The 14281-nt window shown below is 34.8% G+C and overlaps 2 protein-coding genes across 4 annotated transcripts in view; one reads left to right on the top strand and one right to left on the bottom strand.

Moving 5' to 3' along the window:
• Positions 1–11950, top strand: part of LOC134840375 (uncharacterized) — a 40963-nt gene extending 29013 nt beyond the window's left edge. Inside the window, exons 7-10 of one of the 3 annotated variants that reach the window (XR_010162418.1) lie at positions 8517–8604; positions 8830–8993; positions 9488–9590; positions 11838–11950. Coding sequence is in view for 1 of the 3 variants with exons in the window: in XM_063856143.1 (XP_063712213.1) it covers positions 8517–8604; positions 8830–8872 (131 nt within the window). In the remaining 2 variants the exon portion in view is untranslated. Of the gene's footprint in view, positions 1–8516; positions 8605–8829; positions 9062–9487; positions 9591–11837 lie in introns of those variants that run through there. The other 2 variants (XR_010162419.1, XM_063856143.1) reach the window with 2 other exon arrangements.
• LOC134838876 (dynein intermediate chain 2, ciliary-like) overlaps positions 1–14281 on the bottom strand; it is a 335209-nt gene that overhangs the window by 1922 nt on the left and 319006 nt on the right. The gene's annotated exons all lie outside the window — the stretch shown is intronic.

Genomic DNA, 14281 nt, shown 5'->3' on the forward strand with positions numbered 1-14281 from the left:
ATGTCGTCATACGACAGTCCCGTGCACAGGTTGGATAGGGCCATACCAAAGCCAATAAACGCATCAGCAAACATTTTAAGAAAATTTCTGTCCGATTTTGTAGAATCTAGAAGTTTCCTTAAATTTTATTTTTTTTTTCAAAATTGAAGGTTATTTTCCAACGAAAAATGGTTAAAATAGAAGAAAACAACTGGTAAAATAGGAAAAATAAAGTCTAAAACAATTTTAACGAAGTATTTGAATTAAATTGAGAGTCTAAATTTTGTGTGCATTACCTCTTATCTCGCAAAGTTTGGGTTATTTTGTCTGAAAATGGAAAAAATGGACCTAAATTTCTTGTCAGCATTTACCGTCAATTTTTAGATATTTTCAATAGCCCAATGATTGAATGAGCTTGAATACCACGTTTAGCCCTTGAGCAAATAAACAAGCCGAAGTATAAAACAAAGCAAAAATTCGCAGAGTACACCAGCCGAAACATTTCGTCACATCAATAACATTTGCATGACTTTTGTAACTGTTACATCATTGTTACATCACTATTATATAACACTTACAAATTTTCGGCTAGTTCATATACCACCATTTGACCCCTCCCAATCAGTTTTTTTGTGGTGGACAAAATTGGTTAGAAAAAAATGTTACCCTTTCGAGCAAGTTCATTCCAGTCTCTTAGTGACGTGGAGAACAATTACTTGTGCGCCTACAAAAAGTGTTTGAGCATAGATATATTAGCTTAATAGCTAATAGATCCAACAACAAGTTTTACAGCTAAGAAAATAACCATACTATGGAATGGAACGGACTTAAATTAACGTCTCTATATGAAGACAGTTCGTGGAACAATTTGCAATTGAAGGAATACGTGATGAAGGGACTCCTGACTGTAACCTCGGTTACTATGATACTTTTGACCTTCAAAAAAAAATTACAAATATGAAAACATTTTTCCATAGTACAAACAACAAATGTATCATCCATCTAAATTTAGAAAAAAATAAATACATGAATTACCAATTGTTGAGGAATTCTCATACAAAATGATTAAAATAAATTTAAAAAATGGTAAAATAGTTTTAAAAAAAGCTGAAACAAAGTTAAGGGAGTATTTGAATTAAATTGAGACTCTAAATTTTGAGTGCATTACCTCATATCTCTTCAAAGTTTGAGATATTTAGTCTGAAAATGGTTTAAGCTTGGGTTACTTAGCCGAAGTATCAAGTAAAAGGGGAGCAATGTCGTCATACGACAGTCCCGTGCACAGGTTGGATAGGGCCATACCAAAGCCAATAAACGCATCAGCAAACAATTTAAGAAAATTTCTGTCCGATTTTGTAGAATCTAGAAGTTTCCTTAAATTTTATTTTTTTTTCTTCAAAATTGAAGGTTATTTTCCAACGAAAAATGGTTAAAATAGAAGAAAACAACTGGTAAAATAGGAAAAATAAAGTCTAAAACAAACTTAACGAAGTATTTGAATTAAATTGAGAGTCTAAATTTTGTGTGCATTACCTCTTATCTCGCAAAGTTTGGGTTATTTTGTCTGAAAATGGAAAAAATGGACCTAAATTTCTTGTCAGCATTTACCGTCAGCATTTACCGAAAAATGATTAAAATAAATTTAAAAAATGGTAAAATAGTTTTAAAAAAAGCTGAAACAAAGTTAAGGGAGTATTTGAATTAAATTGAGACTCTAAATTTTGAGTGCATTACCTCATATCTCTTCAAAGTTTGAGATATTTAGTCTGAAAATGGTTTAAGCTTGGGTTACTTAGCCGAAGTATCAAGTAAAAGGGGAGCAATGTCGTCATACGACAGTCCCGTGCACAGGTTGGATAGGGCCATACCAAAGCCAATAAACGCATCAGCAAACAATTTAAGAAAATTTCTGTCCGATTTTGTAGAATCTAGAAGTTTCCTTAAATTTTATTTTTTTTTTCAAAATTGAAGGTTATTTTCCAACGAAAAATGGTTAAAATAGAAGAAAACAACTGGTAAAATAGGAAAAATAAAGTCTAAAACAAACTTAACGAAGTATTTGAATTAAATTGAGAGTCTAAATTTTGTGTGCATTACCTCTTATCTCGCAAAGTTTGGGTTATTTTGTCTGAAAATGGAAAAAATGGACCTAAATTTCTTGTCAGCATTTACCGTCAGTATTTACCGAAAAATGATTAAAATAAATTTAAAAAATGGTAAAATAGTTTTAAAAAAAGCTGAAACAAACTTAAGGGAGTATTTGAATTAAATTGAGACTCTAAATTTTGAGTGCATTGCCTCATATCTCTTCAAAGTTTGAGATATTTAGTCTGAAAATGGTTTAAGCTTGGGTTACTTAGCCGAAGTATCAAGTAAAAGGGGAGCAATGTCGTCATACGACAGTCCCGTGCACAGGTTGGATAGGGCCATACCAAAGCCAATAAACGCATCAGCAAACAATTTAAGAAAATTTCTGTCCGATTTTGTAGAATCTAGAAGTTTCCTTAAATTTTATTTTTTTTTTCAAAATTGAAGGTTATTTTCCAACGAAAAATGGTTAAAATAGAAGAAAACAACTGGTAAAATAGGAAAAATAAAGTCTAAAACAAACTTAACGAAGTATTTGAATTAAATTGAGAGTCTAAATTTTGTGTGCATTACCTCTTATCTCGCAAAGTTTGGGTTATTTTGTCTGAAAATGGAAAAAATGGACCTACATTTCTTGTCAGCATTTACCGTCAATTTTTAGATATTTTCAATGGCCCAATGATTGAATGAGCTTGAATACCACGTTTAGCCCTTGAGCAAATAAACAAGCCGAAGTATAAAACAAAGCAAAAATTCGCAGAGTACACCAGCCGAAACATTTCGTCACATCAATAACATTTGCATGACTTTTGTAACTGTTACATCATTGTTACATCACTATTATATAACACTTACAAATTTTCGGCTAGTTCATATACCACCATTTGACCCCTCCCAATCAGTTATTTTGTGGTGGACAAAATTGGTTAGAAAAAAATGTTACCCTTTCGAGCAAGTTCATTCCAGTCTCTTAGTGACGTGGAGAACAATTACTTGTGCGCCTACAAAAAGTGTTTGAGCATAGATATATTAGCTTAATAGCTAATAGATCCATCAACAAGTTTTACGGCTAAGAAAATAACCATACTATGGAATGGAACGGACTTAAATTAACGTCTCTATATGAAGACAGTTCGTGGAACAATTTGCAAATGAAGGAATACGTGATGAAGGGACTCCTGACTGTAACCTCGGTTACTATGATACTTTTGACCTTCAAAAAAAAATTACAAATATGAAAACATTTTTCCATAGTACAAACAACAAATGTATCATCCATCTAAATTTAGAAAAAAATAAATACATGAATTACCAAATGTTGAGGAATTCTCATACAAATACTTGACGCATTTTTTGAGGTACATTTTATTAGCAGTAAATTTTATTGACGCGTTTAGTGTCTCGCGGAATCGACAACGAGCGAAACAATTTAGAACTTAGTACTTCGCAGAGACTTTCTAAGCGTTGTTCGCTTCCCGGTTTTTACAGTTTTTGGAGCTTGAGCGTTATTTTTAAACGAGTCCGAGAGTTACCCAAGGTGTCATTGGTGTAGTAAACTCGTCCTGAAAATCAACAATTGAATTCTCACAATAACAGCATCTAAACTTTCGTATTACCTATTTGGGAAAAACTTTGAATGTTTTAACTTACTCCACCAAAATTCATAACTTAAAACTATGAAGTAGAAATAAAAACGCTCGATTCTGAATGGTTGAAACTAAATACGACTTTAAAATATAGTTTGAATAACCATTCATTTAGTAATTGATGCGCCGTTCATTTAATTTGGGCGGAATACGAAAAATATTCAAAATTTTTTTCATAAAATTTCATACAGCTGCAACTAACAAGAATGATGATAAGGAGTTTTGACCTGAGCTATTTCTCTTAACAGTACTTTTAATTTAGATTATAAACAGAAAAATGAAAACATTAAAGCAAAACAACTCGTGCCAGATGAGGATGAGCATAGTGAAAATAAAAGAACCACAGAATGATTTCTCTGAAAATGATAGGGGGGATTCTGTGCTTACGTCTCGGTTGGACATTGCAGTAGTCATACCAGACCTCATGAAAGTGCCTCCCTTTTCAAGGAACAAAAATCTAATATTAGAAGGCAGTATATTTTTAAAAGGACAGTCAATGTGAGGTAAGCACTGATTTTCAACCAATTTTTTTGCCAAATATTGGCTTAATTTAAAGAACAAAATGCATATTTTAAGCAAATAAGATCAATATCAAGGCGGAAAAATTGATAGATTTTGAATAAAAAACGAAACTTTTGATAGTTTTTGTTGAAATAAATCATCGATGCGATATCTTTGTTAATATGTAATTCAGAGCTATACCGGTCTAACTTAAAACTTTTCAAATGATGGCTCCTTTTTATGTACAATATTGCATCAAATCTCAAAAGTGAAAAAAATCTTCAAAAGTAAGCCAGAAACATTTTATTTCTTACAAAATATAGTTTCCATTTTAATCGTATCTGCCCACCTGTTCGTCGGCTTCCGCATCATTTGCCTGCTGAGCTCGTGTCGCATTTAGTCCACTCATGAAATCAGAGCCCACTAAAACACGTGCAGTCAATTTAACGTTAGCCGTAAATAGCAAAACGGAACCAAAAAAAAAACTATTCCAAGTTCGCTTTTTCCCACCTTCCTTCCACATTTGAATTTCAACTGAAAAAAAAATCCGTTGTCATAATGCACTAAAAATGGCATGGTTATAAAATAACCATTGTGAACAGATTTGTTCTTCGTACTCAACATAAAAACATCACGTATTTAGACGTAAAAACACGTAAAAGTATGAAAACAAACATTTTAAAAGTTAGGGAGAGTGGAAACAACCATTAATTTCACATGCATTTCGGAAATAATTGTTGTCCTTATTAAGTGTGAAAAAAGGTCTCAGAAGAGAAGAAAATTTTTTTTCGAACGATTTACCTCATTTGCATTTCAGACCAATGAATTGTCGTGAATTGTAAAAACTGTGAACTCGTGTTTTTGAAAATAGAATTCATGTATAAGCTGGTGCACATTGAGACAAGACTGCTTGTATCATGAAAAAGCCCTGAATGTTTCGACTGCCCCTTAAGGTCTATGGAATAGTTTTGAATGTAAATCTTTGTTTAAAAAATTAAAATAAGCTTTACGAGCAGTTTTGAGTGCGGGAAAATTCGCTACTCAAAAAATCAGCACTACCCTTTAAACGCCATATTGTTTAAAATCTTCAAAGTGCACGTATAGTAATTCAAAACAATGCAAAATTGGAAGTTTTGAAACATCCGGAACGTAGCCAAAAAAAAAATGATTGGAGGTGAAATATCTTTATACCTTTGACATCAGGGAATCATTATCTTCATTGGGATGTAAAAAATTTTGTTGAAAGCTATTATTCCGATCACCGAAAATGGTCTAAGTAAAAAATCAGAACAAATTATCACAAAACTTTAGAAAAAAGATATTTTTTCCCACATTTTTCTTTGAATTTCTTCCCCTAATATCTTAAACAAGAAGTAATGACCTTAGCGTCTCGCAAGGAAGCCCAAATAGCTTGATTTCAGTCAACTAGGAACAATTTTTGAATCAGAATAAATCAGCGCTTAAGTGTTAAAAGTAAGAAAAATAGCGCGCTGTAATTGTACCAAATTAGTCAAATAAAAAAATTATTTGAAACTCCCAAACTTAACAAAAAGTCATACGTGAAATAAGTTTATAAATTTGAGTTCAGGACGTCAATACTTTTCATATGTTATAAAACTCCATTGGTATCTTAAAAACTCGAAATCAATTATATATTTAAATGCGGGCTTCACTATCTCGCCATGTTTAAGCTTTTTCAACGTATTATTTTTGCATGTTTAAGCTATATCGTATATTGCAGTGGTTAAGATTTTTTTCTTTCGATTTTCCAATTTAATTTTAGTGGTTATTTTACCGAGTTTAAATTAAGCAGCCCAATATCGAATTAGATGTTGCGAATTTGGCCTCCAATTTGAGTGCCCGAATCATTTTAGTTCTCGAGATAAGACGATTTTTGAGATTTTTTCTAAAACTTTCAGAAATTTCAAATAACAAAATAATTTAGAAAACTTGAAGTTCCCAACCCTGTAGTTGGGTGCTGTCAGAGTACTCTAAGGAGTTACAAATCTTGCCTCCAAATATGACTGTTCAAATCCTTGTAGTTTTTGAGATATGACGTTTTTTGTGATTTTTCAGAAAACTTATATTAATTTTTTGTTCGCAAAATCTGAAATTCGCAACCCTGTAGTTGGGTCCTGTCCGAGTTTTCTCAAAGATTGCGAATCTTGCCTCCAAATATGACTGCTCACTTCTTAGTAGTTTTCGAGATACGATATTTTTTGTGATTTTTTCAAGAATTTTCAGAAAATTTTGTTTAATTATTTCTCAATATTTGAATTTCCCAATTTTGTAGTTGGGTGCTGTCAGAGTACTGTAAGGAGTTACAAATCTTGCTTCTTAATATGACTGTTTAAATCTTTGTGGTTTTCGAGTCATGACGTTTTTTGTGATTTAAAAAAAAAATTCAGAAAAGTTATTAATTTTTTTAATTAAAATCTGAAATTCGCAACCCTGTAGTTGGGTCCTGTCAGAGTAATCTCTAAGATTGCGAATCTTGCCTCTAAATATGATTGCTCAATTCTTTGTAGTTTTCGAGATATGACGTTTTTTTGTGATTTTTTCAAAAATTTTCAGAAAACTTAAATTATTATTAGTTTTTAAAAATCTGAAATTCCCAACCCTTTAGTTAGGTCTTGACAGAGTAATCTCAAAGATTGCGAATCTTGCCTCCAAGTATGACTGCTCAACTCTTTGTAGTTTTCGAGATATGACCTTTTTTTGTGATTTTTCCAAAAATGTTCTGAAAACTTCAGAAAGTTTAAATTAATTTTTTTTTCAAAATTTGAAATTTCCAACGCTATAGTTGGGTGTTGTCAGGGTACTCTAAAGAGTTGCAAATCTTGCCACAAGCGGCTGCTAAATGCGACTGCTCTTATGCTTTTAGTTTCCGAGATCTGACGTTTTTTGACTTTTTCAAAATTTCTCGAAGAACTTATCTACAAAGAAATTCAAAAAATTTGAAAATACTAAGTTAATGAAGATGCAACCTTATTGTCAGCGTACACCCAGGCGTCTCAAATCTTGCCTCTTAATATGAATGCTCAAATCCTTTTAGTTTCCGAGATAAGACGTTTTTTTTTTTTTTCATTTTTTTTTTCGGGAAACTTAGGTTTAAAACAATTCTCAAATTTTTGGGATTCCTAACCCTATAATAGGGTGCTCTTAGTGGTTGCAAATCTGGCCACATGCGACTGCTAAACGCGACTGCTCTAATGCTTTTAGTTTCCGAGATGTGACGTTTTTCGATTTTTTCGAAACTTCTCTAAGAACTTATCTACAACTATATATCTAGAAACTACTAAGTTGATGAAGATACAATCTTATTGTTAGCGTACACCCAGGCCTCTCAAATCTTGCCTCTTAATATGAATGCTCAAATTCTTTTAGTTTCCCAGATAAAACGTTTTCAATTTTTTTTTTCGGGAAACTTAGGTTTGAAAAAATTCACAAAGTTTTGGATTTCTAACCCTATAGTAGGGTGCTCTCAAGGAATCTCAGTGGTTGCAAATCTGGCTTCCGAATTTCTCCAGAGGCCCTTTAGGTTTTCGAGATGACGCTTTTAAAATGGGATTTTTAAACAAATTTAAAAGTTCGAAATTACCAACCCTGTAATTGGGTGCAGTCAGAGTACACTAAAAGTTTGCAGATGTTGTTTCCAATATATGCGGTTTTTCATAAGTTGTCGAAAAATTTCGAAGCACCGAAGGTGCGTTGATTGCTAGTTATTTTTAATGTCAACAATTTTAATGGTTTTTTTTTGTTTTCGGCTCAATGAGCGGCTTAGAATGGCTCAATGAAAGCCTTGTCGGCTTAGTGGCCGCTCGAAAAAAAAATAAAAGACTTATTTAATGCCGTTTTTTGTGTTTCTTAACTATTTTTCGGAAAATTTTTCCCCGAAAATGTTTTTTTCTCTTTCTTATTTCAGTCTTGTTTTCTATCGCTAGCTTGCAATGCTCTACTTGCGTTGCACAGCAAGCGATTATAAGCTGCGCTTCGCCTCGGTGTTTAAGTTCTTTTCAAATTCATTAGCTTAAATTAAATTAATTTCCGATAACAAATATCAGAAATTCAAATGGCGCGAAAGGTGAATAACCTTTTGTTTCAAAGTTTATAACTCTCAGCGGAATTGAAAATTACCCACTGACACAATTTCCTGTATTTGAGTTACAGTGTTATGAAAACATGTGAATCATAACAGATTCTTGAAATTCAAAGAGCCTCAACGTGATCTGTTTTTTCTCCCAAATGCGAAAAATGAAAACTATGCGTAGGCTGTTTGTGTGATGTGAATGTATTTTTTAGAGTCTGGCAAACTTCAGATTTGGGATCCAAATGACGGACAGGAATTACTGAGTAAAAAGTGTCACGACGATTCAATTGACCACATTTGGTATATTCAGAATAATTTATCTTTAACTGATGGTTTGTGCGTGTTGACTGTAGATACATTATTTTCTAGTATCAGTAAAGCTATCTTCCAATGTGTTTGATTTTTAAAAAAATATGCGTAACAAAATACTGGTATTCTAGAAACTTTTCTAGCGCAGTACCGATGATAAGATAATTAGTAAAAAGGATAATAAGCAGCGAAATTAATCCATTTAGTGTATTTTAGGCCTCAGATGAAATTGTTGTCACCGGATCGAAAGACTGTTTAGTGAAAGTGTGGACCATCTCGTCAAGCGAGGGAGGAGACAGGCATTTTTTCTGAACCCTATTTTTGTCTCCGACTGTTTGAAGCAGCCTTCTTCCGGAGAGACAGTTTCGAGTGAACGGAAGGTTGGTTTAAGTATGATAGATGGGTCGCTGGAACTAAAACTGTTCGTGAAGTCATGCATGGTGGAACATAAGGCTTATGTATAACTTTTATCGAACAGTTTTTCATTTGTGTATTCTGGCCAATACTTTAAGGTTACTTTTTTGGCTAGGATTTGCTGGAAAGATCAGTCTAAGGCATCACTGGAGACTTTTGTCTGGTTGCGAACTTATTAATCGATTTAAGACGATTTAACCTTGAGGGAAGTGCGGATCTCTTTAACTATCCCCCTTATTGCTAAAGGAAGATTCGTTACTAGGTATAAAATCCGTGTATGCTAAAACCTTGATTAAGCTTTTTTATTGGGGTGTTTATCATTTACTAGATAATCAGGGGGATATTTAGCGAGATCCGAAAGTGCCAAATTAAGAATTTTTCAACTCTTTACCGAGAACCAACTTAGCAGTAGGGGCATAATAAAGATAATTTAATGATCCATCTATGATACGTACCCCAGGTGTTTCTTGGACCCATACTGGCCTTGACTGTAGACCAAGAGGAGTCTCTAATTTTTGTGGGAGATGATGGACCCAATATAAAGATCATCGACTGGAAAAAAGGTGAGAAGTTAACTTTTGTGCCATGATAATTTTTGAATCAAGGATTTCATCTCTTTCAGTGACGAACACCCGAATATCGTGTTCTAGATAAACAATTGAGACTCTGTACTATCTACAATCCTTAAAGGGTTGGCTCTGATGGCAAAGTAGTCATCATTGTTTTTTGTGGTAACCAATTTTTATGTTGTTGTTTTTTTTCTGATCACGATTGAATCTTTCATATGCGCTTCTACATCCTCTGTTTGGATTAGTTATTGTTAAATCTAATCCTCTTCCCTGCTTTTAAGTTCTGACCATTCTCGGTGGTATGTTCCTAAAGTTCATGGCGTGACTCTGGGCTTTTTTATCTTAGGTAGTTGCTGAGATCAAACTGTGTTAGCAGCCTTATTTCTTACCTTTTTTTTTTCTTTAGTCAGATTGAGTTGTTATTTATAGTCCAACCGTGATAGCTAAGCTCAATCCAAGGTTTGCCTAGTTCCACTCTTTTTGAATCCACTACTTCGACGTTCAACTCAAAAGCTATATCCTCTTGTCTTCTGCTTTCTTTCCCACTGGATATTTTCCTCCCAATTATGAGTATTGTAATCAACTTCCATTTCCAATGAGTAGGACTGGGGAATATACTACTCCTCTGTGTTAATTCTGGGGTTTTCTATGCATATTAGGGCCTCCTAAATGCCGAAAGGTCAGTTAAAGGTCAGTCCGGGGTCACCAGGGGGTCAATCTTCTATCTTCGGGGTCAGAGTACTATGGGGGTCCTATCTAGCAAGTTTCAGCCATATCTCATCAGTACGTCACAATTTATCCCATTTTTAAGGTCATTTATCGTTTTTCCCGGGCTAGGGCTACGGAAAGAGTCGCCGAAGGCATTTTATGCACAAGCCGTCTTTTTTCGGTGTTGGTATCTAGAGTCGTTTGTAATAAACCCAATATGCTCTCGCTCATTTTTTTTGCTTAACTTGCCTATTCCTGTCTAATGGTTGGTTTCCACAAAAGCTAGTAACTTCCGCTTCAACCGCCGAATTTGGTTCAAATTATAATACATGATTCATTTTCGCACTACATATCGCATTCAAAAATTTTGGCTACCTGCGTTCACAGAGGGCCGAGCAATCACTCCCGGAAGTCTTGGTAGGGATTATCAATTTAGGGCATAGCACCAGAAATAGGTTTCCAGAGCTATTTTACGAGTCCTTTTGCGACCACTGCAGAAGCGTGTGTCTTAGTTGCGAAGAATGCGTAAAGCTACGGGCCGTTTTGTTGAGTGACGGTCCTAAGAAGCACCTAAGCGCAGAGACCCGCCGCCAGTTATGCGAGCGCTTGGGTGTCACCATGGCCAAAAGACCCTAATCTCTCCTTATTGGACCGCGGATTTCTCGAGTCCGATGTGCATATTGGCAGAATTCCTCAGGGTACACATTTGAGTATCGAGATGATCAGGATGGCCCTCGTTGGATTTATAATGCTGGGCACAATTGCGGTCGGAATGGGCGGAAGCAAAATATGTACTACCGGGTCCAAACCGAGTGGCCTAAAAAGGGAAGAGACATTGCCTTCTAGTTACGGGGATGCGCCCCCGTACTGCTTAGGTGCGCCTAGTATTTGATATTCTGCAGTTAAATTCAATTTAGAACTCACAGTCAGATTCAAATAGCAATGACCGTATGATCATCGTTAACTAGTTCATAACTGCGATAGCCTAATCGTCCCGTTTTTTCAGAAAAGGTCATTTCAAAGTTTGCACGAACTTAGTTCTACCGCTAGTTTCTAGAGCAGAGTGAACTTAATTAAATTGCGCTGAGTGAACTTAATTCAGATAAAGTACCCATAAAGTGAAGATCCCCCGGTATTTTAACAGCCATATATTCCCATGAGTTAGAAAAGTTTAAGAGGTTTCTAAGCAAGAAATGTAGTTTGAGAGTACATTTATTGACATCGAGCCGCATTTAGAATCTCTCATTAATTTCGTAATTATTCAGCTATATATAATCGCATTGCCTGAAATAGTCTCCAAGAAGAAGAAAAAGAAGTAGCTACAATAATTCTTACCGCTTTATATTCATCCTTACTTGAAACTTCGTCGAAATATTTCAGGTGACTAATAATAATGTCAGTGGATCAAATTTGTTAACGAGGAAGATATTGCATCAACATGGGGTGTATATACCATTAATCTCGCATTCTTGTAAATTTTAGTGTGTCTATAATTATGTCTGAATGCAATTGTAATATTAAATCTATGTGCAGGTGAGATGGTGAAGTTGAGGAACCACAGCAGTCCCTTTGGATACACAGAGTGTCTCTGTCTCACAAGTGAGCTCATCTTCGCCTCCGCATATGACATGGACACTGGCACATCAGCCATCTGAGTTATGACCGAAGTGTAACTCATAGAGTAATTTCGGATAGGGTACACCGTCTGCTCGTCACGCTATCTTATTTTCGGCCGGATAGATTCGTGCAACTTCTTAGTCTAATACCGATCCTAATCTTACTCTTATACTATCTAGTCTCAGGTTGTTTAACTAGTCTCTGCTAGGCTCAATAGATCTAGGGTATACTGGTTTATTGCGGCTGCTGAAGTGCTCGGGAGAGTCCAACTAATTTCTAAGTTAAATTCAAATCTCTCTGGTGCTGAAATTACAAGTAACTTCAGCACTTACAAATAAGTGGGTTGTTAGTTAGATGGATCATGATTGGTTAATATTAAATACTTTACATTGGTAAAACATTTAATTTATCCAATCATAAAATATAGTTTAGATCAGGTTCCACCCATCCGGGTTTTACAGAGTTTTTTAGAACAGTTCTTCTGTAATTCAAGGATGGATGATGGACGTTGGTATTTGGCGAACATCATAATTTTCTTTCGCTTCTTCTTGTGACAACGACTGAGTTCTCTGCAACAAAGTCAATTCTGATTCCAGAATGGTTGGCTATGTCAGGTTTTTCTGTTCTGCGTGGAGAACTTCTTTTGTGTATGATCTAGTTTGGGAATGGCGTGGAGATTGTGCGTGGAGGGGATGCCTGGTTACTCGGATCTGTACGTATACTTGAACATCGAGGTGGTCATTGGTCTAGTTCAATGAAGTCCTTTTCTGCGAGGTCAAGTCGTACTCTAAATCCTTTGAGTTGTGATTGTGAGCGGCATATCGATTGTAGTTGGTCATTCTCTCTCGAGTGTAGTGAGGTCGTCTTGTCTTTTGATGTTCGTCCTTGGTGTTGTATTCTGATCTATATATTGCATCATGTGAATTTACATTTTATAAAACTCTTATTAGTTTAATATTTTTTAATAATGATTTTAGTTAGTTGTTTTCACAAAAGCTTTTTGTTTTAGTTCGGTTATTTTGAAGAGTTACTCACCCTTGAGTAGCTCTTATTAAAAATAAAGGTGTGGTCACAAAGCGTGGATGTAGCGCGGTGGGTTAGGCCGGCTATAGAGCATGCTCAGGACGTCCTTTCCTGGTGGGTTAGGCCAGGAGTGGGAGTATGATTTCATGCGGTGTTTGTGAGGGGTCCTGTTATGTGACAACGTTTTATGTTGGGTTTGTTGTGGTTTTACTTATGTCTTGTTGGTTATGTACTTTTTCCAAAAAGCAAATTGTTTGTGGTATGGGTTTGTCTTTCGACTTTTTTGTGTTTTATTATTTCTTTCTAAGACTTTGTAATAGTCTTCAAAAGAATAAATTATCCAGTTTTAAACTGGGTTAATCCGGTTTGGGTACCGTTGGTTTCCTTTTCTAAGTCATGCTGTTATTCTATGATTTGTGGTATTTAGTAAGCTGCGTTGGTTAGTTTTGTTTAGTATATGATTCCTTTCCAACCGGGTTAAAGGAAAGTTTGAAACATGTTATTGCATGTTAGAGTTGTTGAGTGTGAAAACTTGAAACTGAAATTCATTATTTTAAACAATTCTTTGTGGGCGAGCTGTGCGAGTGTGGATAGAATTTCTGTGCGAATGAATGAAAATATCAAAAGGTTAGTACTGCAATTGCATTTTATTAATTTACTACATAGAATTTAGAAATTTACTGCTAGTTATGGGGGAATTTTAAGATACAAATTTTCATCATATGTAGATTTACTGCTTTTTGGGGGGAAATTTTATAAATTAATTTACTGCATTGGTATTATATTTATTTAATTGTTGGTGCAAAAGTTTAATAGGGTCTTAAACAGTTTTGAAGAAGTTTGCTATTTTTTATTTTTCTTTTGTGAATTTTTCAGATGATCTAGGATGAAGGCTAAAAATCTAAAGAAAACATGAATAAAGAATGGTGAGTTTTTAATACTGTAATTAATTAGTAATATTCATTTAATTCATACTTACCTGTTAGTCGTCGGGGAAAAAACCGTGGGGGAAGATGTCGTGAATTAGTTCTGAAGTTGTTAGTAGTTTAGCTAAGATGCGGATGATATTTTTAGTTTGAAGCAGTGGCCAAAGCAATTGAAGTGCCTTAATAGTGGTTAGTTCTTCAGTGCCTACTGCAAACTCATAAGGTGTGTTTTGGATTAAGTTATATAATTTGTGGTTAAATTTAGTGTTGTGGATGAATTCTAAAATTGGGATTTCTATAGGTTGTAGGAATTCGTGCGGGATAAGGAAGGGTCGGGATTCTTCGGCGTTGAAGGTCTTGGTGATGGGGCAGAAAATGTACATTTGGGTTATGGGGTCATAATTACGAAGA

Source organism: Symsagittifera roscoffensis, chromosome 2, assembly GCF_963678635.1.
Source record: "Symsagittifera roscoffensis chromosome 2, txSymRosc1.1, whole genome shotgun sequence".
Taxonomy (NCBI): Eukaryota; Metazoa; Xenacoelomorpha; order Acoela; family Convolutidae; genus Symsagittifera; species Symsagittifera roscoffensis.